The sequence below is a fragment of the Rhinolophus ferrumequinum genome, chromosome 21, assembly GCF_004115265.2.
Source record: "Rhinolophus ferrumequinum isolate MPI-CBG mRhiFer1 chromosome 21, mRhiFer1_v1.p, whole genome shotgun sequence".
In the NCBI taxonomy this organism is placed as follows: Eukaryota; Metazoa; Chordata; class Mammalia; order Chiroptera; family Rhinolophidae; genus Rhinolophus; species Rhinolophus ferrumequinum.
In genome coordinates, this window is record NC_046304.1 from 50,842,632 (window position 1) to 50,865,236 (window position 22,605).

A 22,605-nucleotide genomic window follows, 5' to 3' on the forward strand; every position below is an offset into this window, starting at 1 on the left:
GCAACTGGATTTTGGCAGCTGATTCATTCTCAGCTCCAGTGTTTTCCGTCGAATATTTTATCTCCCTGAATTATTTCTTCCTTCCATGCTTTTCAGTAAACTGCTGTTTCAGTATTTAAAGTCATAAAACCTCGACAAGCACCCAGTAAGCTGGGACTACCAAATTCTTGCATGCCAGCGCGTAGAAGGTGGCAAATACCAGTACTGGGTATGTCAGGAGACACTGAACTGAAGAGCCCTGTATCTCGAAGGCACAGCTCTCGGTTTCCAGGGTGGAGAACTCAGCACGAGAACGAGACCTGGCAAGGTAGGGAAGGCCCCTGTTACAGCCAGACAAGTCACCTTTCAGTGGCACCAAGGGCTTCTTCTTGGGATTAATCTCAAATGGCCTAAGGGTATTTTCCATATTTAATAAACCACGGTTCATGAACATGGTTCAATTCAACAGATATTTAAACAGCTACAGTGCTGGACCTGGCAGCTAAGGATTTAACTAAACTTTCACACTGTACTTATTTTATTTACCAGCTAGATCTGCTATATGTGTGATGGGGGCATGAGGCACTCAGTTGTTTTCAATGTTAAAATCCTACCAGGATTCCCTGGGGTTAGTACACATTTTGTTTGATCTACATCTTTTAATTCTACTACGTTATATAAAGATTTCTGATACTCAGAAGTGACCCTAAAGCATTGTGTAATTGTTAAAAACCAGAGATAACTGCATTCACTGCCAGCTAGTACATTAACCAGGCACATAATAGAAGGTAACACTACAGATCCCACAAACAGTAAAATGACAAAGGAATATTATAAATCATCTGTCAATTGTCAATAAATTCAACAATTTAAATGAAATTAACAAATTCCTTTTAAAAATAAAACTCATCCAAACTAACACAAGATGAAATAGAAAATCCGAATAGCCCTGTATCTTGTAAAGGAATTATATTTGCTTTTAAAACTTTTAAAAACCTTCCCACAAATATCAAAGCATTATGCTGTACACCTGAAACTAGTATGTCAATTATATACCCCTCCCCGCCCCCAAAAAAACTTTCCCACAGACAACTCCAGTCCCAATAATTTCACTGGTGAATTATAATAAACATTTAAGAAAAAACAACAACAACAACATTACATAAACTCTTTCAGAAAACAGAGAAGGAAGGAGGAACACCTCCAAACTTGTTTTATGAAGTGTGTATGTATAACCCTGACACCAAACCCTGAAAAAGACATTACCAGAAAAGAAAATTATAGGCCACTATTCTTCATTGAAAACAGATGCAAAATTCTTAAAGTATTCAAATCAAATCCAGCCATACCTCAAAAGTACAGTACATCATAACCAAGTGGGGTTATCCCAGATATACAAGGTTGGTTTTAACATTGAAAATTAATCAGTGCAATTCACTATGTTAACAGGCTTCGGATATTCTTCCCTCCTCAGCCTTTATCTTTCCAAATTGAAAGGTCTGAAACTGAAACCTCCTATGGTTCCTTCCAAACTTCTGATTCATACTCCTCGTACACTCGCACACACCATTCCATCGTGAGGAACAGCAACTAAAAACCCATATAATGTTCCTTGGGTCCCTGCACGTCATAGTTTTCACTGGTACAGGAAAAGCCTTACGCTAGGTTTCCTGACGACCCAATGGGACCGAGAAGCAGCTACCCTTAGCAGTGAAAGCCTGCAGTAATGGAGGCAGGAAACCTTGGCTCCCGGTCCTGACTTATGCTCAACATAAAATCTTGGACCAACCATCCATGGACCTGCGTGAGACATGTGCAGTGGGAAAGCTCTGACCCTTGTGTGCAGACACACTTGTATGTTTTTAAATTTAGTAACAAGCCAAGTAACACACAGAGGAAAACGGGCTTAAATGGATGGTGGAGAGCTTTAGAAAATGTGATCACAACACAAAAATGCATCATCTTCATTATTGAGCTTTTATATTATTGCAAAGAATTGTTTATTGAAGGTTTGTTTTCTTATTAATAAGGATCCTAAAGACCCTAACAAAACATAGCATGTGAAGAAAAAACCCAAACTATCAAATACATTGAGATTCTTTTGCTCTCCCTCCACCTGACTTTTTGGGGCAGGTGCCTAACAATAAACAAAAGCTTTAAAATAAACTTCTTCTGCATTAAATCAAGATTGAAAACTCTTAATTGAAATAATATTAATTAATATTCAATAAGAAAGAGGTCAAATGTATAAATTTTTAAATCTACATGGTGTTCTCATCTTAGGAATTATTCTGCAACAGTAATCCAAAATATGGAAAAATCTATACAAAGATTCACTCACCATCATTTAGTGCTGAAAAACTATATAGAATGCAAACATCCAATAACAGATGTGCTTTGATTAAAGAGCATTTTAAAAAGTACACCAGCCAATATCTGTGCCTATTAGAGATGGATATTAAATAGAATATATTTAGTTATATAAACATGCACGCTGAAGATGAGGTGGGAACACAGGCTGACTTCAAATCTTTTTTATCTATTCAAGGTTGGAATAATGTCGTTGCTTTTTCTTGCCAAAATTTTGGCCAATCCTGAACTGCCTTAGAAGGGGTGGCTATGACCTGGATCTCCAGTTGTCAACCTTTTAACTATACTAAAACTCAAGTTTGAGAATAATCCTTTCAAAAACGAAGGGACTGAGAAGTACAGATTGGTAGTCATGAAACAGTCATGGGAATGTAAAGTACAGCACAGAGAACACAGTCAATGATATTGTAGTAACTATGTATAGTGCTAGGTGGGTACTAGACTAATTGGGGGATCACTTCACATATACACATATCTAACCGCTACGCTGTACACCTGAAACTAATACAATATTGAATGTCAACTATAACTGAAAAAACAAGATTGCACAAACCTCAACCAATCATCATATGATCGGAGTGATCTGCAATTTTTAAAGCAAAGGCTTCACGTGCAGCTGCAAAATGCTTTCACTTGGTCTAATTCAGCCCAAACTGAATTATTTTACAAATAAGGCAAAACGTCCTCCCCCATATAGGTTTGTGTTCTCTAATTATGTGTAAAAAACAAGAAAAAGATAACTTTGGATAAAACACCCCTATACCTTCTCCTCTCACATGGGAAACTCGCCTCCCCCCACTAACCTCCTGAATCAGAGCTGATTCCTCTGCCAGGACTATTTGTTTCACTTAAGCCAGGGGTGTCCAAACTGTTTTCAACGTTTCTCACCACGGGCCATATGCGGTAAAATACACAAACAGCCGGGCCACTCACTCGAGCTGAAGTACGTATTGCCTCCCCTGGTTTATTTAAATAAACTAAATATATTTTTGGAATTTGCTGCGGGCCACTTAACAATGGATTGCGGGCCGCAGTTGGCCCGCGGGCCGCAGTTTGCACACCCCTGACTTAAGGTTCTGCTTATCCACGTCCTTACCAGGGGCCCAGGACTCTGCTCGCGTACTGTTAAGTGAAATTACATTTAGCTATTCACCAGAGCCCGACAAAACGATCTTGTCACTAGCCCTCCTGTTGAATCGAACAGAATATGGGGAAAGTTCAAGGAAGATGAGCTTTGGAGTCAAAGGGGCATGGGTTTACATGGAAGCATTCCCTTCTATCAGCTACATGGCTGTGGGCAGTACGCAGCCTCAGAACAGGCCTACCACCCACCGCACAGGGCGAAAACGATAAAAACCTAAGAGCATAAAGCGGCGTATCCGGGACATTAAGGAGGGTCATGATCCTCCTTTGCTCATCTCTGTGGTATCGCTGCCCAGGTAAAAAGTTTTGTGAAATGATTTGTAAGAACATGAAAAAGCCTTACAAATGTTAATAAAAACAGGGTATAAAATTGGATCTCAGTATAATTCCAAGGAAAACACATATAACATCTCATGAATATGAAAAAGACTAAAAGGAAATAGATACTGTTTTTCTTTTAATACAAAGCAAGATTAATGAAGGTATATGGGAAGTGAGACTATACATTGATCTCTTAAAACATCATTTATATTTGCTAAACTTTAAGCTGAAGACTTTTAAAGCTTACTTAATAAATATTGGTGGGGGGGGGGAGGCTGGCGGTCTGGTGGTCTGGTGGTCTGGTGGCTCAGGTGGTTGGAGCGCTGCGCTCCTAACACCAAAGGCTGCCGGTTCGATTCCCACATGGGCCAGTGAGCTGCGCCCTCTACAGCTAAGATGGTGAACAACGGCGCTAAGACTGTGAACAACGGCTCTCCCTGGAGCTGGGCTGCCGTGAGCAGTCGGAGGTTGGCATGAGCTGCCATGGGCTGCCCGTGGGCTGACGTGTGCGCTACCGTGTGCTACCGTGAGCAGCCGGCAGCCAGCGTGTTGCGGGCAGTTGGTGTGAGTAGCTAGCAGCTGGCAGCTGGTTATAGAGCTGCTGTGAGCAGCCGACCAACGACCAGTGACCAACTGCCTCAACCCGGGGCAGCGCAAGGCTCATCACACCAGCATGGGCCAGGGAGCTATGTGCTACACAACTAGACTGAGAAACAATGGCTTAAAAAAAAAAATTAGGGGGATGGGGGGACAAAAATATAAATAAAAAATAAATGTTAGCTTTTCTTGTCCCTCATCTGATATATTCTGTGGCCCCATCCCTAAAGTGCCTCCCCATTTAATTTGCCCCTATGGGCCTCCCTCCACTCTTATTCTAGCCAGAATTCCTGTCTCATTGTCACTGATGGCAGTTCTTTTTTTCCAGCATGTATCACTTTAAAACAAAAGAATTAACCCAATCACAGAATCTAAATGGTTGTTACCAGAGTCCCAGTCCAGAAAAGATACCATCATACTATAGTATCAATGAAATGCTCTCAAAAAAAGTTTCTCGGTCTTTTAGTTTAAGGCAAAAAAATCATCTTTCTGGTATTGTTCTAGTCTTCCGTCCTTTAAGCAAATGAAGAGAAATGAGCGGGCAATATGCACCAAAAAGCACAAAAAAATTCAATTGTTGAAAGCTGCCCCCAACCCAAAGGAGCTATTTTGGAACAAGTCACTGAAAAGTCTGGTGCTTAAAACCACTCATCAGCACAACCAACAAAGCAGCCCGTGTGCAAATGATTCAGGTGCGGCAGCTTACTGTGAAGTCCTACGAAACGCCACTGGTCCCTGGCGAGGCTGCAGACACTCAGCAACCTGGCCTTTGCTGCTCTCCACCTCACACAGAGGAGAAGCTCTAAAAAGTGTCCTCATCGCCGTCTGCGTTGTACAAACCAAGATCACCAAGATCTCTCACCTTTGGACCTCACCTGGTCGTTCACACCCATGGACAGGCAACAATTCTATCAGTCAGCAGCACCAAGGAGTCCGCTTTGCATGAATATCACATTCACATCGCACACCAACCGAGACAGTACGGCTTAGCTAGGCTCTACTTAAATACGAGGTGGCCCCCTTAGGGCTAGGACAAGAGGTCAGGTCAGAGGGACACGAGGGACATGACAGCTGAGCTGTCACACCACCTGCTGGGCCGAAAGTTACCCTCACCTTCAGCCAGCCTCTTACTGTGCCCAGTTTTATGCTCATGGCTGTCACTGGCAACGTCTTTGCCCTTTAAACATAAGAACTCTCCTACAAATTCAGCTTTTAAAAGAATTTCATCCAAGAAGGTGCATCTGGAGACTGTCACCAAATACCCAATAGTATTAAGATACAGTTTTGTTTTGTGATAAATGAACACCATACTACATCTTAAACAAGAACAACCATCAGACATGTGCAGAAGAGAGAGCAGGAGCTTCCTCCTTACCTGGGCAATGGCGGCCTCGTTATCAGCTAATCCCAACAAAAAGATCCTCACTTTGTCTATCTTCACTGGAACTGTTCTCCCTCTCCACTCCACCTCGCTCATGGTAGCTGCCTGCTTGGCTCGCGTCTGCGTGATCAATGCCTGGAAAGTAGTTTTAAACAGTTAAAGTTTTAACCGTGGATAGGAGTGACCGAGCTGAAATAATAGGAAATGATTATTTGTCTCTTTCTGTAACCAACATATTCTATCTTATAAAGTAGAGCATATACAAATTTAGATTTAAATTCCTCCTTGGTATAGTGTATCTTACCCTACAGAAACTCAAACGTTAAAAGGACATAACAGAAAGTTAAAAAGTCCAACACGAGGTTTTGGTAAGGCTGTCAGGAGAAGAGTATATCTATATACACCTCAAGCAGAAATGCAAATTAGTAGAAACTTAAAATATTTGTCAATATGTACTAACAGCTTCCAAAACATTCAATTTCACTTATAGGAATTTATCCTAAAGAAATAACTAAGAATGTGTGCAAACACTGGGGACATAGATATTCATGGTAATACGGTGTACCCCTTAACAATAGTGAAGTGGTCAAATACAACAATGGCGTACCAAGCAGCCATCAAAACGCAACGATGTGGAAATGTATTTCCTGAAGTGGAAAAACTGCATGTGACATTATATTTAAAAAGAATGTTACTGAACAGTGCACACGGAGATCCCATTTTAAAAATACATGCATGCCTTTCCCCTACACATACTAAAGTCTGCAAGATAGTCAATACATTAGTAATAGTCGTTACCTCTGGGTGGTAACCCATGTCATTCTATTACCCCCCATCTTTTGTATCCCCCTACTTTCTCTATGAGACTACACTGCTTAGAAAGTAAGTGTAACATGTTTAAAAAAAAAAAAGTCAAATACTTAAAAATAATAAATGAAAAAAGTGTTTTGGTAAAAATATAGGTATAAATAAGCATATACTAATAGCAATTATATTGGGTGATGGGATTACGGATTACTTCTTTCTCAAACCCCAGACTTGTCACAAAAATGTACAGACTAGATTACCTCCAATTTTTCAGCCAGGAGACCCTCGGTGCCCCCAGACCTCAATCGCATCTGCATGAGTTCATTGATAGCTGACTGGTCCCCTGAAAAAGACAGACAGATTGAGTGGGAAATCCTCAAGGGTCTGGTCTGTACTCTTGAGAACCACTAGGCTCTACTCTGACTTGAAAGAGCTCCTCTCTCCACAAGCATGTTGCAGTGACTCCCAGTCTTTGCACAAAACTTGTGAGGGTCAAGAAGATGGCATGATGGGAACAAAAGCAAAGGAAATGCCTTCTGCAATGCTGAGCAGGGCTGACTTCGACAGTTCTACCTTTTTCATCAACCAAACGCCATGTCAAGGACGGATGCAAGGGAAAGGGAAGAAAGTTAAACACATTCTCTAGGCTCTCTGACATGCGCTGCCACCAGGCCACCCACCAATGCCAACGCAGTCCCTGCTCACCAATGTTATAGGCACAGTAGCGGATGTTGGGTGAGATTTCCTCCACACGCTGGTTGTACAGCACGGCCAGCTCTTCCGTGAATGCGCTGGCGAGCTTCTCGTAGATCGTTCTGTGAGGAAAGCGACATCACGTCTCACAGCAGCCTTATAAGAAAACGAACTCACAAGGAACACAGTAGCTAAAAACAAAGCCCAGCACTTTGAGGCCCTTCTACCGACTACGAGAACTGGCAGGTTCTAAGGGTGAAAGAGAAGAATGAACATTTCTAAAGGGCAGGAAAAAAAGAAGCTGTACTACCTTTCACAGAGACAACCATCAGTTGTTGACCTGCAGCTTGAACTGGACTATCTAGAATCAAAACTGGCCACAGCCTGTGGATCGGAGGACTTACTTGCATTTGTTAAAAGCCTCAATGGCAGCTTTCCACTCTTGATGTTCAAAACGCAGCATTCCTGAGAGGTAAGCTGTGTAAGCCTGGGAGGCGACAGGAAAAGAGGAACTGATTCAACACCCAACGACCAGTGTTACCGCTCAGTCTCCTCTACTTGCTTTGAACTTGGACATCAAGAATAGAGAGATATTCAGGTTGATTTTTAAAGAGAAAAACTTTTCACTAATAAAATGGAACACATAGGTAATTTGTTATGCTTCATTTACTTTCCAGGAGAGAACTTCAAAATAAAGGAAATTTGTTTTCTTCATTTGACTTAACAACCAGCTTTGGGGCTATAAAATGAGTATCAAAAGTTGAATATAAACTTGCAATATCTCATTTAAAAAATTCATTAAAAAATTATTTTGTGAACTCTCCGAGACACAAGATGCAAGCTTTCCAGCTATGTATCAAAAGAAACATGACCTTTCTTTACAAGTTAGAGCTAACGATTAAAAACCAGGACCTCAAAAACAAGAGACACCAACTTCACCTTGAAAAAGCAAGATCAAGTTTTTTCCTCTCCTGACTATCCATTTATAACGTGAGGAACTCCGTTCTGTTGAACTGTATTGTTCTCAAGTCTTGTCTCTACTCTACCAATCGAGCGCAGCTGACGTGAAGACACTGACCTGAGCCTCCAACTTGGTCTTGGCATCCACACGACTGCTCTCACACAAGCGTTCCAATTCCTCTGCGTGCTTCACGGCTTTGCGTAAGCGAGACAACAAATGGAACCGTTTTCGGGGTTCAGTGTTGGCCTCCTGTTTGAGCTGCATGGCATAGCTCCAGGCTCTTTCAGCATCCATCAGAACCAGAAGCAAGTATCTAAACCAGAGACAAGAACAAACGAGCTGAACAATACCTAAAGGCCAGGAGCAGCAGATTCAGACGTTCTCCAAGGCCATCTTCCGCCTCTCAACTTCTCTCTACACCCTCCCTGGCTCTCCTCCTAACTACTCTTCTCACAGTAGCAACCATGACTCCCAAATCTGCATCTCGGCTCCCGACTCAGGCTGCAACTCAGGTTTCTGACCACCCACCCAAAACATCTCTCTGAAAAGCCTGTTCCCATCTCAAACTTGGCAAATCCGGACTGACCCCTCACGAATTTTAGCAAATCGAGGCAGTCCAGGAATAAGTCTGGTCTCGTCTTTGTATCAACACCTCCTTCATCCCAAACCAGTTGGAAACCAAGGCCTTACGAAGCAATATATTGAAGTGGTTAAGGAGAAGGCTCTACTCTGGGGGTGGAATCTCAGTGCCATCACTCACTTGCTGTGTGACTTTGGGCAAAGTACTAACCTGTCTGTGCCTTAGTCTCCCATACAGTAATACATGTAACACACTTAGACCAGAGCCTAGCACTTACTAAGTGCTAAATAAGTTAGCTATTTTATTATTATTTTTAACCACTTCCTTGATTCATCTTCCTTAAACATCAGCTTAATCTTATCTCTGGGACTTTGTTATCATAAGAGACTCTTCCTGACTCGATCTCATCAGATTTAATTAATACATCTGGCTGCTCTAGTTCTCTGTCTCCACACACAAGGTCCCAGCCTCTTCGCTGCCTGAGCAGAGGCTAACAACTGTCTAGAGCAGGGGTGTCCAAACTGCAGCCCGCAGGCCAACTGCGGCCCGCAATCCATTGTTAATTGGCCCGCAGCAAATTCCAAAAATATATTTAGTTTACATAAATAAACCAGGTGAGGCAATACGTACTTCACCTCGAGTGAGTGGCCCGGCTGTGTGTGTATTTTACCGCATACGGCCCTTGGTGAAAAACGTTGAAAAAAGTTTGGACACCCCTGGTCTAGAGCATGGCAGTTCCTGGTGTGCATTTAGATACAATAGTCTGATGTTTCCCCTGACACAGAATGTTCTTTCCTCTCACAAATCCTTCAGGGCCCAGCTTCCTCCATGCAGGCTTCCTGGCTTCCCTATCAAGAACCCCCAAGCTAACCTCTCCCTTCCAAGACTTCAGAATTCTGAAGAGCAAATGATACCCAATATGGCAGTTTCACTGTAGTATAGTGTTCCCTGTTTTGTACTTGACCAACATCTCGCAACAAGATGACAGTCAGCAAGGTTCAAGAACTATGCCTCCCCACTCTTCTCCATTCAATGTGGTGTTCAGCTCCGTCCTGGCCACATACTAGGCCAGGGGATAGTGAACGTTTTCTATAAAGGGCCCAACAGTAAATATTTTAGGCTTTGCAGGACATAGGGTCTCTGTCACAAATACTGTTATTGTAGCACAAAAGCACCTGTAAACAATACCTAAACAAATGGTATGGCTGCATTCCAGTAAAACTTAATTTACGAAAACAGGTGGCAGGAGGACCAATTTGTCCCACAGGCCGAAGTCTGAGCAACTGACCTAGAGACCTTCAACATATGCTGCTGGACAGATTAACCCTCAGCAAATACTACGCCTGGGTGCATTCAGCACTGAAATACAGAACTCTTCTGGAATAATTGACACACAGCCAGATTTCTCTAAGGTATGTCTAAGCAAGCACTCAGGCATTGAAATTTCAATTCTTGGCGGCCGGATGGCTCAGCTGGTTAGAGCGTGAGCTCTCAACAACCAGGTTGCCGGTTCGATTCCCTAATGGGATGGTGGGCTGTGCCCTCCTCTTCCCCCACCCCACAACTAAAGACTGAAAACAGTGACTGGACTTGGAGCTGAGTTGCGCCCTCCACAACTAGATTAAAGGACAATGACTTGGAGATGATGGGCCCATGGGCCCTGGAGAAACACACTATTCCCCAATAAAATTAAAAAAAAAAAAAAAAAGAAAATGAAATTTCCTTCTAGAACCTTACCCAATAACTAATTAGATTCTAATCACTGATTTTTCCCACAGTTCTTGAATAAGTTATTGAAACTCTTTGAGCCTCCGTTTCCTCATCTGATAACACAGGAATAGTAAGAAAGCCTACTCGGCAGAGCTGCTAAAAGAATCACATGAGGGGCAGTTGGATGGCTCAGTTGGTTAAGAGCACGAGCTCTGAACAACAGAGTTACCGGTTCAATTCCCCCATTGGATGGTGGGCTGCGCCCCCTGCAACTAAAGACTGCGAACGGTGACTGGACTTGGAGCTCAGCTGCGCCCTCCACAACTAGATTGAAGGGCGACTTGGAACAGATGGGCCCTGGAGAAACACACTGGTCCCCAATATTCCCCAATAAAAAATTAAAAAAAAAAAAAAGAATCACATGAGATAATTAAAGAGTTTGGCAAAACATCTGACGCGTTATAATTATTTAATAAATATATTAGCAAAAAGCATTTAGCTCCTAGCACTGAGCAGTCAGTACCTGTTATCGGTCAAAAGATCTTCAGTTACTTTTTTCCCTGTGAACTTGTGTCTGTTCCCCATCTTGAAGTTGAGCGTTTTCCGGAGACGTCTTTGTCTACGGGAACAGTAGCCCCTGTGAGAAACCACAAACAAAAATCACTCAGCCAAGCTGATAGTAGTTTCAACAGTAAATTCTATAACAAGGTAAGGTCAAAGCTTTGAGGTGTTCTACTTATGGTTAGCTACCTCACATCAGCTTGTGAACACTGACTGAATTAAAACACGCGGGCAGTAGGACTGGTATCGCAGAAAACACGAAGGGAGAGAGGACACGGTACCCATCTCAAAGAACCATTTGCTCATGCAGAGAAAACGGCAACCAAGGAAACAAGGCAAAGGTCAAACGGAATGTACAGGACACGAGTAATCGAGTAATCGTCTTCTTGTTAACACTTTCGCTGGAGAGGACCTGGGGGGGGGGGCTTTGAAAGAGTGAGTAGGAACCTCCAGCCAAGCCCCCCTTCTGAGCTCATGTAGCTCGTTATTCTTACTTCTATTATCATACAGGCCTTACAATGATGTCCTTCCACGTCTGTCTCACTAATAGGAACTCCATCGTGCAAACATGATTTTACTTTCCAATTTCTTAGCACAATGCCTAACAATATAGATATGTTCAGTAAATATATTTTGACTATATTAGTGTAAAAATACATACAATTTTATTTTATTAAAAAGAAAACTAATAGCTTTTTCCCTCCATTTATAATTTCTGCTTTAATTATCACTTACCCTTTTACATAAAAATCAAATGGACCACTCATACATTATGAGGAAAAATACAAATTGGTAAGAATTTTCTGGCAATATGGATACATTTATCAAGAACCTTAAAAATGTTCATATTCCCTAAACCAACAGCCTACTTCTATACTCAAGAAATAATCAGAAATTATTTGGAATAATTTTTTTCAAATAATTATTTGAAATTATCAGAAATAATCAGACAAAGCAGTTCAAACAGAGATTTATGGGAACAAAATTTTTAAACCTACAAAACTGGCTATTGTATATATAACCAACTTGGGGGAAAGGTAAATAAATTATGGTATGCCTATACATTGGGTAATAATGCAACTACTAAAAGTTATGTGTATAGAACATTTTTGTAGGCAGGGAGAAATACAACAGAATGTTTAGCCAAAAATTGGAATATAAAATTGTATATACAATATGAGCAAACTTATGAAAAAGTCATAGAAAAAGACTAGAAGACCAAAAATACTGTTTGGTAGGTACACATATAAAATGTATATATGCACTTAAAGACATAAAAATGACTGTTCCTGCAAATTTTCTGCAAGTCTGAGATGATTTCAGATAAAAAAAATTTAAACATATTTTAAAGAAAATCAGGGAAAACTGAATAAAGATAGTATTTTTATATTTCTGTACACTTCCCTGTATGTAAGTTACACCTCAATAAAATGATTTTAAAATTCTTCAATAATTTTTTTTTTTTTTTTTAAAGAGGGAACAGATGCAACGTAAAGGGTAAAATGGGTGCCTGGTTAGCTCAGTTGGTTAGAGCGTGGTGCTAATAACACCAGGGTTGCCGGTTCGATCCCCACATGGGCCCCTGTGAGCTGTGCCCTCATTAAAAAAAAAAAAAAAAAGAAAGAAAGAAAAAAGAAAGGAACAAAAAGTTGATCGCTGTAATAATTGTGCAATGGGTTCATTGTACTATCATCTCTTCATTTGTTTTTGGAAATTTCCTCAATAATTAAAAAAAAAAATTGAGTCCTACCAATCTCCTGTTTACGGCTCCCCCCACACACACCTAGGTGAGCCTCTGAACGGGGGGGTTACCGGGGCTTATGGGGTCATGCACATTCCGGCCCTGCCTAGTCTTCCACCTCTTTCCTCCCACTCCCCGCCTTGCTCACTCTGCCCTAGCACTGCTGACCCTTCACCACACGGCTGACTCCTCAGAAGCTGAGATGTAGAGTATTTTAGTAGTACTTTTGAAAATCAGGTAGCCAAAGCCTGTATCTACAATATAGAAACAGTTGGACATTTCTGCTTTTTCAAAGCACTGAATTGTATTATACATTAGGTATCTATTCTATTTTGTAAGAGTCATATTAAATTTGTTTTCCAACTTGAAGGCTGTTATAAAAGATTAACAATACATTACAATGAAATGTCCCTTACATAATGTTGAAAACACTAAAAAGCTTTGCATTTAACCAAGACTCTAAAACATGGTTAAGTTTAAAAAAATGCTGACCATTCACTGCCTGTTAATTTCAGCAGAAGCCTCCAAGGTACTAGCTGCAATATTGTGAGGCAAAATTGGCTCCTTTTATTCATTAGAAAATTTTACATTTGAAAGCTAAGTATCTTTTCGGGATTCAATAGAAGTTCTGCGCTAGATGTTCTAGGTATACCTTCGGATACAGGAGAGTAAGTAGGACATTTAATAAAGCAAACCAACTTTGAAAACCCCACACGTCCTACACACGATACTAACCTGTACCTCTGAAAATCTCCATGCCGTAACCCATGCTGCTGCTGGGATTCCTTAACAATCTGAAGAACTAGAGCCAAGATTAAGGAAACGCTTACAATGGCAAGAATTCAAGCAAATCAAAACGTGTCCCCGAGTCTATATTTGTATTAAACCATAGCACTAAACATTCCTGAAATACTTAGTACGTTAACTAGTGAAGTGAAACCTCTTGTAAGCATTTTCAAAAGTAGCTGTCTTTTCACAGGACAGGGCTAAGAGTGTAGAAAAGTTAACTGCCTGAACTGTCACTACTTTTATACTAAAAAGGAGGGCCCTATCAGCCATTAATGATTACTGAAACCCAACAGCTTAAATAAAGCTTCTGGATTCTAAATACCGACCATAATTGGGGTGGTTCCCACTGGTTTATACCTGGACCCAGTATTTCACTCATTCAGGCAGACTCAGGTTATAAATGACGTGTATTAGTCCTCTATTTGCATGACCTCCTACACCTGCCAAATCTAACTTTCCTTAACAGCTGTGTTGCTACATGTGCCTACGGTTAGCACATGCCACCCAAACTAGGCCACAGTTTGCATAAAAATACTGAAGTTTTTCTTTTAACAGGAAAGGTCCTGACCAATGTCTCCTTTTTAAGAATCTTAAAATGTTTTAAGATTATGTACCAAACTTTAGGAAGTCCAATGACATTTATCTATAATTTTAGTTTTCTTTTAAAGTTTCCTCAAGCTTCTCTATAGGTGTATTTTTAAATGTTGAACACTAAAAGGATTCCAATAACTTAAAAGGGACAAAGAGATAAGGTTAGTAGCAAAATCAAGGCATTCTAAGACCTGTTTGGAACTACACCACCAATTCAAAAAGTAAAACTCCAATCCCCTGAAAGCTTAAACTACATTAAGATGTCAGGCTACAAGTATTATTTCAGAAATTCAGCTACACTTTCTCCATTTGTTATTTCATTTCAAAAAGCCACAAACTAGTGTCATAAGCACCCAATTGTGATTATGCGCGGATGAAAACTAGAAACCAATTCTTCTAGCTCATCTGAACGACTCTCAACATGATAAAGTGCCTATAGGATCTGTTCAGAAAGCTATACAAGTGATGTTAAAAATCTACGATGATTTATACTCAAAATGGGCAACAAGCTTTTCCTCAGAGCAGTCAATCTTAATCTTTGCCTTCACTTCGAGAACATCTAATTTTTACTAGCCATTCTCCGACGACTGCAAGACAAAGGTATTAAGCCAAAACGTCGAGACTGCAGTTTCCTCTCCCCTGTTCAGTGGCTCAAGGTGCCAAGGCAGGAGCTCACCGGGGTGGCCAGAGTGTCATCCCCATCACCAGCCCACCAACTGGGGAACTGAAGGGAAAACGCCGAAATCTGCCCAATATCCCAGTGCCGCCTGAAAGAAAAGGCCGTTCCCCAGCCTGGAGGGCGAAGGAGAGGCGAGAAAAGGCCGGTCAAAATACACACTCTGGAGTGTCAAAAAGTAAGGGCGAGAGAAACAGCAACCCTCGGCCTCTCCTGCCGAGGAAGTGCGGGGCCCCGCTGCCTCTCCCGCCCCCGGCCCGCCAGATGGACACGTAGTCATTCCAAGTTAGGCCCTATTACTCTAGGATACTCTCCAAACTCAGGCTATCCCCGAATTCTTTGTTTGCCTTCGATCCGGCTGATGGCCGTTCGTTTTCCTTATTTTCCTCTCCTCCGGCACCGCGTCCGCCGCCGCCGCCGCCGCCGCCGCTGCCGCCACTGCAGCCAGGAACCTGTTTCTCAGCAGCCATCTTGCCCCTGCGCCGCAGAGCAGGACGGGATAGAGGAGACGTGACGACCGCGGCGGGAGAGAGCGGAACCTGCCAGGACAGGCTGACGGGATAGTGGCGGACTCCGCGGCCGAAGGCCCTGCCCGCAGGCAGAGGCCACTTGTTGGAGCGCGCCTGCGCGTGGGCTCGGATTCCGGGTTCCTAATCTTGGCGGGCGGGGCTGAGGGCTTGCAGGCGTTGGGGGACCATAGCGGTTGAGGTCTTGTCGGGGGCAGTCCCACCTTCCATCCACCAAGGGCGGAGGATCTGGCAATGGACCTTCACCTCTTGCATCCCTGCACGGAAGATTCGTCTTATGTCTTGCGCACAGAGGCCTGGGGCGGGTGTCTAAGGGCTTTGGGTTTCCGGGTGTCTACCTCCCCGGGGACTCAGGAGGTGGAGTGCCCACCTACAGCAAGGAAGCGCCCCGCCGGTGAGCTAACAGCTTCAGCGCTTTCCTCTGGGGCCAACCCTGAGAAAGCCATGGCCAGAGGAAGCACTGGCGGAGTCAGCAACCAGTGTCATGATGTAGGAACTTTCTGACTTGCTAGGGACCGGTGTCCTTTTCTGGACTTTGAGGCGAGCAGTCGGAGGAGAGAGAAGTGTTGAGGCAGGGAGACTGGATGTTTGCTGTGCAATATGGCCCTGCGGACTCGAGTCCTGCGCCTCCAATCCTGGCTCCACTATTATTGGTTGGAAGATGTTGGGCAAATAACTTACTCTCCCTCTAAACCTTACCAGCATCTGTGAAATGGGAATAACCAACTGAGACGGTTGTTATGAATATTAAATGAACTGATGCATTTTAAAGTAAGTCTCTTCTCAACACCACTAATGGTTAGGGAAATGCAAATCAAAACCACAAGGAGCTAGCACCTCATTATCCTATCTAAAGAACGACCTGATGCTACAATATGGACGAAGCTTGAAAATATTGTGCTAAGTAAGCCAGTCACAAAAGACAAATATGGTATGATTCCAATTATATGAAATATCTAGTGTAGTCAAATTCATTGAAAGTAGAATGGTGGGTTGCCAGGGGCGGGAGGCAGGGGAAATGGGGATTTCGGAGGCAGGGGAAATGAGTTTGGCAAGATTAAAACGTTCTGGAGGTCTGTTGCACAACAATGTGAATATACTTAACACTACTAAACTGTACACTTAAAAACATTTAAGATGGTAAATTATTTGTTTTGTGTATTTTACCACAATTAAAAATAAATCTTAAAAATGTAAGTCTCCCTAGATGATGTAATACAGAATTGTACACCTGAAATCTATGTAATTTTACTAACAGTTGTCACCCCAATAAATTAAAAAAAAAATGTAAGTCTCCCAAATATCCATTGACAAGTGAATGGATAAATAGAATAAGGCATAACCATACAATGGAATATGATTTGACTATAAACAGCAATGAAGTACTGATACATGCTACAATGTAGATGAGTCTTGAAAATATTATGCTAAGTGAAAGAAGCCACCTAAAAGACTACATATTGTATGATTCCATTTCTATGAAATGTCCAGAATAGGCAACTCTATAGACAGAAAGTAGTGGTTGCCTGGGGCTGGGAGTGAGGGGTGGAGATTGGAGGCTGATGGCTAAAGAGTAGAGGTTTCCTCGGGAGAACAAAAATGTTCTAAAAGTCATTGTGGTGATGGTTGCACAACTCTGTGAATCTACTAAAAACCAAATTGAAGGCTTTAAATGGGTAAATTGTATGGTATGTGAATTATGTTTTTTTAATTAAAATTTATTGGGGTAACAATGGTTAATAAAATTACATAGGTTTCAAGTGTACAATTCTGTAATGCATCATCTATATATCACATTGTGTGTTCACCACCCAGAGTCAGTTCTCCTTCCACCCAGAGTCAGTTCTCCTTCCGTCACCATATATTTGACCCCCATGAATTATATTTCAATACAGCTTTTTATAAAAAGGTAAGTCAGATTGTATTAGCCCTTTAGTCAAAACTCTACAGTGGCTCCTCATTTTACTCAGACTAGAAGCCACAGTCCTTACAATGGAAATAAGTTATGCCTCTCACCTCCCTGCCAATCTCCTCCTTGTTCATTCAGCTCATTTATACCAGCTTCCTTGCGTAGGGACCCAGGCACACACCTGCCCTAAAGCCTTTGCACTGGCTGTTCTGTCTGTCTGGAATTCTCTTCCCCTACATATTGCTAACCTAGCTCCATCACCTCCTTCAAGTCTTTGCTCAAATGTCCCCTTCCTGATGAAGTCTGCCACACCACTCCATTTTAAATTGCACCATCATCACCACCCCTGTACTCCCAAATTCCCTTACCGCAATCTACTTTGCCTGCAAGTACTTATCAACTTGTAATAGGTTAGTAGTTTAATTGAGTTGTGTTTTTGTGTGTCTTCCCTGCTAGAAACATCTTTGTAGAGTTCACTGGTAGAGCCCAAGGACCCAGAACCGTGCCTGGCAAGGAGTAGGTGCTTACTAAATACTTACTAAATAAATGAATGACAAGCATCCCATAAACATGAACGGTTACCACCTTCCTGTTCAATGAATAGCCAAGCAGGGCAGGGGTGTGAACAAGGTGTCCCTACCCAGAGGAGCTCCTGAGGCTGAGATCATGGGGGAAAGGAAGAAAAACAATGTTCTTGACTGGGACCCAAGGAACAGGGCAGAGAAAGGTGAAGCAGAGATCAAGCTACAGTGGCAGAAGGTGGTGATTTTCAGACCAAGTGAACTGGGCGATTTAAATTTTACAGAAACAGGTAGGATTCCATGTCACAAATGTTTGATGACTAATGTGTCAAAATTAGACAGAAATAGTTAAGTTTTATTGCAACTTAAACACACTCCTGGCCATCCAAAAAAAGTGCTGCATGGAACTCTGCTATTTTCTATTTCCTTAAAGTTTTCCCTTTTTTAAATATCTGATTAGCGTAAAGGGAAAGAAAAATTTGAATCATTCAGATTCAACTCACTCGCTTCAGGGCTGTCAGACATGTCTCGTTCCTTCTCACCAGAACCCTCTGAGAAGGTGTTATTAGCACATATTATAGCTGAAGAAACGGAGGCATAGCGCCAAGGACAGCCTGACACACAGGAAATGCTCAGTATTTATGGATTGAATTGGAGGGAGAAACGTTCAATGGGGGAGAGAAGGGAGTGAGATGAAGCTAATCAAGCTCCCTCGGAAACCTCCTTCTGTCCTCCTCACCGGGTTCCCTGGGGTTCCTGAGGCGCGATGCTCCTGGAAAGTAGAAACAGGGAGGTGTGGAGTACACGGTACGGCCTTCCCACTCGCCAGTTCTGGAGAACCGCGCGGCCCCTCACCCCTTAGGACCCGCGGGTAAATCTTCCTAGAACGTCCCCCAACCAGCCCGGGGAAGTCAGGCGCGCCCGCCTGGCTGCAGGAAAGCGCCGAGGCGCGCAGGGTCCCAGGCAGATGCTCCCAGTAGCGCCGCCCACAGGCAGGTCGGCATGGTCGCGTCTGCCGAGGAGGTCGGTTCGCCTCTCAGCCCGGCACAGCCCGGACTCAGGGGCATAAGCACGCCGATGACTCCAGAGGGCCCTGGGCCCCCGGGATGGACTGCCCGGGCCTCGCTGGGACACTCTAAGGCCACTCAACAGCCCTTCCTCCCGCTCGGCCAGCCGCCTCGGGGAACCATCCCACTCTTCCAGCTGCTCGCTCCTCCCTCTGACCCCAGCGCATCCCGGTCTCCAGCTCCAGCCGCGGCGAGGCTCACTCCGCCTGCAGCTCCGCGGAGTCGCGCCGGACGCTGGAGCCCCCGGAGCCGCGCGCTCGCCAAGACCCAGACGGCTGCAGGAGCCCGGGTAGCTTAGGTTTCAGCGGCACCATGAATGGCTCCGGTGGCCCTGGGCCGGAGGACGCGAGTGAGGCGGGCGGCGGGGACAGCTGGCAGCCAGAGGCGGTCATTGTGCCCATGCTATTCGCGCTCATCTTTCTCGTGGGCACCGTGGGCAACGCACTGGTGCTGGCCGTGCTGCTGCGCAGCGGCCAGGCGGTCAGCACAACCAACCTGTTCATCCTCAACCTGGGCGTGGCCGACCTGTGTTTCATCTTGTGCTGCGTACCTTTCCAGGCGACCATCTACACCCTGGACGGCTGGGTGTTCGGCGCGCTGCTCTGCAAGGCCGTGCATTTTCTCATATTCCTCACCATGCATGCCAGCAGCTTCACGCTGGCCGCTGTCTCCCTGGACAGGTAAGCAAACGCCCTGGCAGCTCAGGGGTCGGGCACTCAAGGGTGAAGGGGGGCGGGGCGGAACGCATGGGTGAAGGGGGGACTCTCAGAGAGTAGAAAAGGGCACTAAGACGCCAAAGGGACCGGGTAAGAGTCCACGACAAACTGGAAAAAGAAGAAGAATGGAGGACGGCGGGATGCCTCCGGCAAGTGCGTGCTAGGGGCCGCAGGCTGGACACCTCAGCTCTCCAGCGCCACGGGCGCCTGACAAAGCGCAGTGTTTCCGGATACCAAGCGTTTCCCTAGCTTGATCTCGCTTGAGCTCAATGTCCCTGTGGGGTGAGGAGGGGAGGGATTACCATGCCTAAATTACAGACGAGATCGAGTTCGTAAATTACTTGTTCAGAGCCGCCCATTCTTCAATCCTGTGCGCGAAGCCAGTGGTCTGTCTTCTGGCGTCAAACTCAGGCGCCTCCACCTCGCTAGCCTCTAAGCCAAGGTTTGCTTGGCGCACTCGACTCTGGCTCACCAGACTGCAGAATTTGGGTCCTTGGCGGGAGGCCCATGCTCCGTCCCACCGGTTCCGTGCCCCACCTCCACGCCTGGGTCTAGGGCAGGGAGAGGAGCGCGCCCCAGCCCTACCCCCCAACTGGAGCTTGGAAGGACACCTGGATAATTCCTGGGGAGGAAATCCGGGTCTGACTATGGTATCTCCCTGTCCTCCTCCGCCCCCACGGCCTCACCACCTCCCCCAGACAAGCATGGAGGTGAGGTCACATTCCCCATCTACCTCCCAGTTCCACTGAGCACGGAGTGTGTGGGTTCCCAGGGCGCTGGTTGGACCCACAGAGCTTCGGCTCCTCTAAGGAATTCCTCTAAGGAATTGCCTGACGTGTCTCCAGGCTGTCTGCTAGAGCCTCCAGGCTCCTGGGTCCTACCTCTCCGGGCACCGTCACTGGTGGGTAATCACAGCCTCCCGGAGCCCCAAGTCCAGTTAAATCTCGGTGTGTCCTCCCAGATGGAGTATGTAGGTCGTAGTCCTGGGACGAGCAGACGAGCGGCCTACACGCGCGCCTTTCCTGTTGTTGCGTCCCGCCCCACATCTAGATGCGGCTGTGCTGGGGATGCACTTGGGTCGCCCTCTGGGCGTGTGCGGTGTGACCGTGCGCTAGGGACCTTCCTCGAGAGCGGGTGTGGAGCTCGAAGGGCAGAGGTCCCGCCCTGCTCCCGCGAATCTGCCCGTTCAGCCGTCTCCCTTCCTGGCCTGACCCGCAGGTATTTGGCTATCCGCTACCCGCTGCACTCCCGCGAGATGCGCACGCCTCGCAACGCGCTGGCGGCCATCGGGCTCATCTGGGGGCTGTCGTTGCTCTTCTCCGGGCCCTACCTGAGTTACTACCGCCAGTCGCGGTTGGCCAACCTGACCGTGTGCCATCCTGCGTGGAGTGCGGCTCGCCGCCGCGCCATGGACCTTTGCACCTTTGTCTTCAGCTACCTGCTGCCGGTGCTGGTGCTCGGCCTGACGTACGCGCGCACTCTGCACTACCTCTGGCGAGCCGTCGACCCGGTGGTCGCCGGCTCAGGCGCCCGGCACGCCAAGCGCAAGGTGACGCGCATGATCATCATCGTAGCGGCACTCTTCTGCCTCTGTTGGCTGCCTCACCACGCGCTTATCCTCTGCGTGTGGTTTGGCCGCTTCCCACTTACGCGTGCCACCTACGCGCTGCGCATCCTCTCGCACCTGGTCTCCTACGCTAATTCATGCGTCAACCCCATCGTGTACGCGCTGGTTTCCAAGCACTTCCGCAAGGGCTTCCGCAAGATCTGCGCGGGCCTGCTGCGCCGCGACCCGAGCAGAGCCTCAGGGCGCGTGTGCGTCGTGGCGCAGGGCACCCGCAGCGGCAGCGTGCTGGAGCGTGAGTCCACCGACCTGACGCACCTGAGCGAGGTGGCAGGGCCTTCTGCCCCTGCGCCGGCGTTTCCTAGCGGCTTGGCCTCGCGCGGGATCCTGGGCCCATCTTGTCTGGACCAAAAGGCTCCCAACGGCATCCTGACAGTTAATGTGACCTGAGCTCTTAGGGGGTACACTTGGATATTAAAGGATTGGAGATCGGGGAATCGTGGATGGAGTTTTGTCTGTTAATAAAATGCACAAACCATTTTATGTGCAGTGACACGCTGTCTCCGCATATCTCATGATCACGGGGCTCCATGGCAATAAGCCTCTGGGACTTCACAGGGGAGCTTTGGATGATTGGGTGCAGGGTGCTTTGCTGAGCTACAGGGGAAGAGGGCGGCCAGCATCTAAGACAGCCGAGTTAAAATCCGCATAGAAATTCCTAAATGAGGCTGGGGAGCGCGCGACTCCGAAGGCTCTTTGCGCGTGTCCATCCGGAGTCGCCAGGTGTATATAGATCGGTAAACTAGCAGCTGCCAGTGCATGCGACAAAGGCAGGCAGGGTGTCCGTCGATGACAGACGCAGACACGTGTGTTCCTCGAAGAGTTCGTGCGCCAGCGTGTTGTGGGTCCTCGCTGGCTCCCAGCTCCCTGGGGCCCTTTGGAGTCTCGGCAGCCTTATCAGTTCCTATGGACTTTCAGCCTTGGAGTTTTCTTCCCTCGCTGCAGCTATCTGAATCAGGTCTCCACTGGCTCAGTTTCTCCTTCTAGCCCGGAAAATCGCTTCCCGCCCTGCCGGTACTGCTCCAGGGCGCACAGCAGCGGTTCTAAGGCACTGCTGGGGTGGGGTAGGCTGAGGGTCCGGTGCAGAACAGGAATGCCCTCCGGCTTTCCTCGTGAGCTAGCCTCTATCTGTTCCCAGGTTAGCCTCACTCCTGGAGACCTTGAGTCAAGGCTTTTTACTTGAAGTCGGTTGTGTTTAAGGAGAGGCAAGAAAATTCTCAAGGGTGTGCCCATTTCACATCGTTGAGTGCAGGGTACTTTGAAAAGGGTTTGGGTACTTAGCCAAGATGGCGCCCACTACGGAAACTCAAGGGAGGCCTACCATGTCTGCCCAGATTGGAA

The 22,605-nt window shown here is 45.6% G+C and overlaps 2 protein-coding genes across 4 annotated transcripts in view; one reads left to right on the top strand and one right to left on the bottom strand.

Moving 5' to 3' along the window:
* SRP68 (signal recognition particle 68) overlaps positions 1-15,433 on the bottom strand; it is a 28,793-nt gene extending 13,360 nt beyond the window's left edge. The window contains exons 1-8 of one of the 2 annotated variants that reach the window (XM_033090484.1): positions 15,211-15,433; positions 13,580-13,646; positions 11,066-11,179; positions 8,370-8,565; positions 7,696-7,778; positions 7,304-7,413; positions 6,859-6,941; positions 5,786-5,926 (exon numbers count right to left, since the gene is read on the bottom strand). In XM_033090484.1, the coding sequence (XP_032946375.1) occupies positions 5,786-5,926; positions 6,859-6,941; positions 7,304-7,413; positions 7,696-7,778; positions 8,370-8,565; positions 11,066-11,179; positions 13,580-13,646; positions 15,211-15,370 (954 nt within the window). In that variant the 5' untranslated portion in view covers positions 15,371-15,433. The remainder of the gene's footprint in view (positions 1-5,785; positions 5,927-6,858; positions 6,942-7,303; positions 7,414-7,695; positions 7,779-8,369; positions 8,566-11,065; positions 11,180-13,579; positions 13,647-15,210) is intronic. The other variant, XM_033090483.1, reaches the window with a different exon arrangement.
* A 2,804-nt stretch (positions 15,434-18,237) lies between these two features.
* Positions 18,238-21,701, top strand: GALR2 (galanin receptor 2). Of its 2 annotated transcripts, XM_033090786.1 has the most exons (3): positions 18,238-19,213; positions 19,483-19,604; positions 20,859-21,701. In XM_033090786.1, the coding sequence occupies exons 1-3, from the start codon at positions 18,860-18,862 to the stop codon at positions 21,652-21,654; spliced, it is 1,272 nt and encodes a 423-aa protein (XP_032946677.1). In that variant the 5' UTR covers positions 18,238-18,859; the 3' UTR covers positions 21,655-21,701. The 2 variants fall into 2 exon arrangements, with proteins under 2 accessions (XP_032946677.1, XP_032946678.1); XM_033090787.1 differs by having other exon boundaries at positions 19,093-19,604.
* The last annotated feature ends 904 nt before the right edge of the window (positions 21,702-22,605 follow it).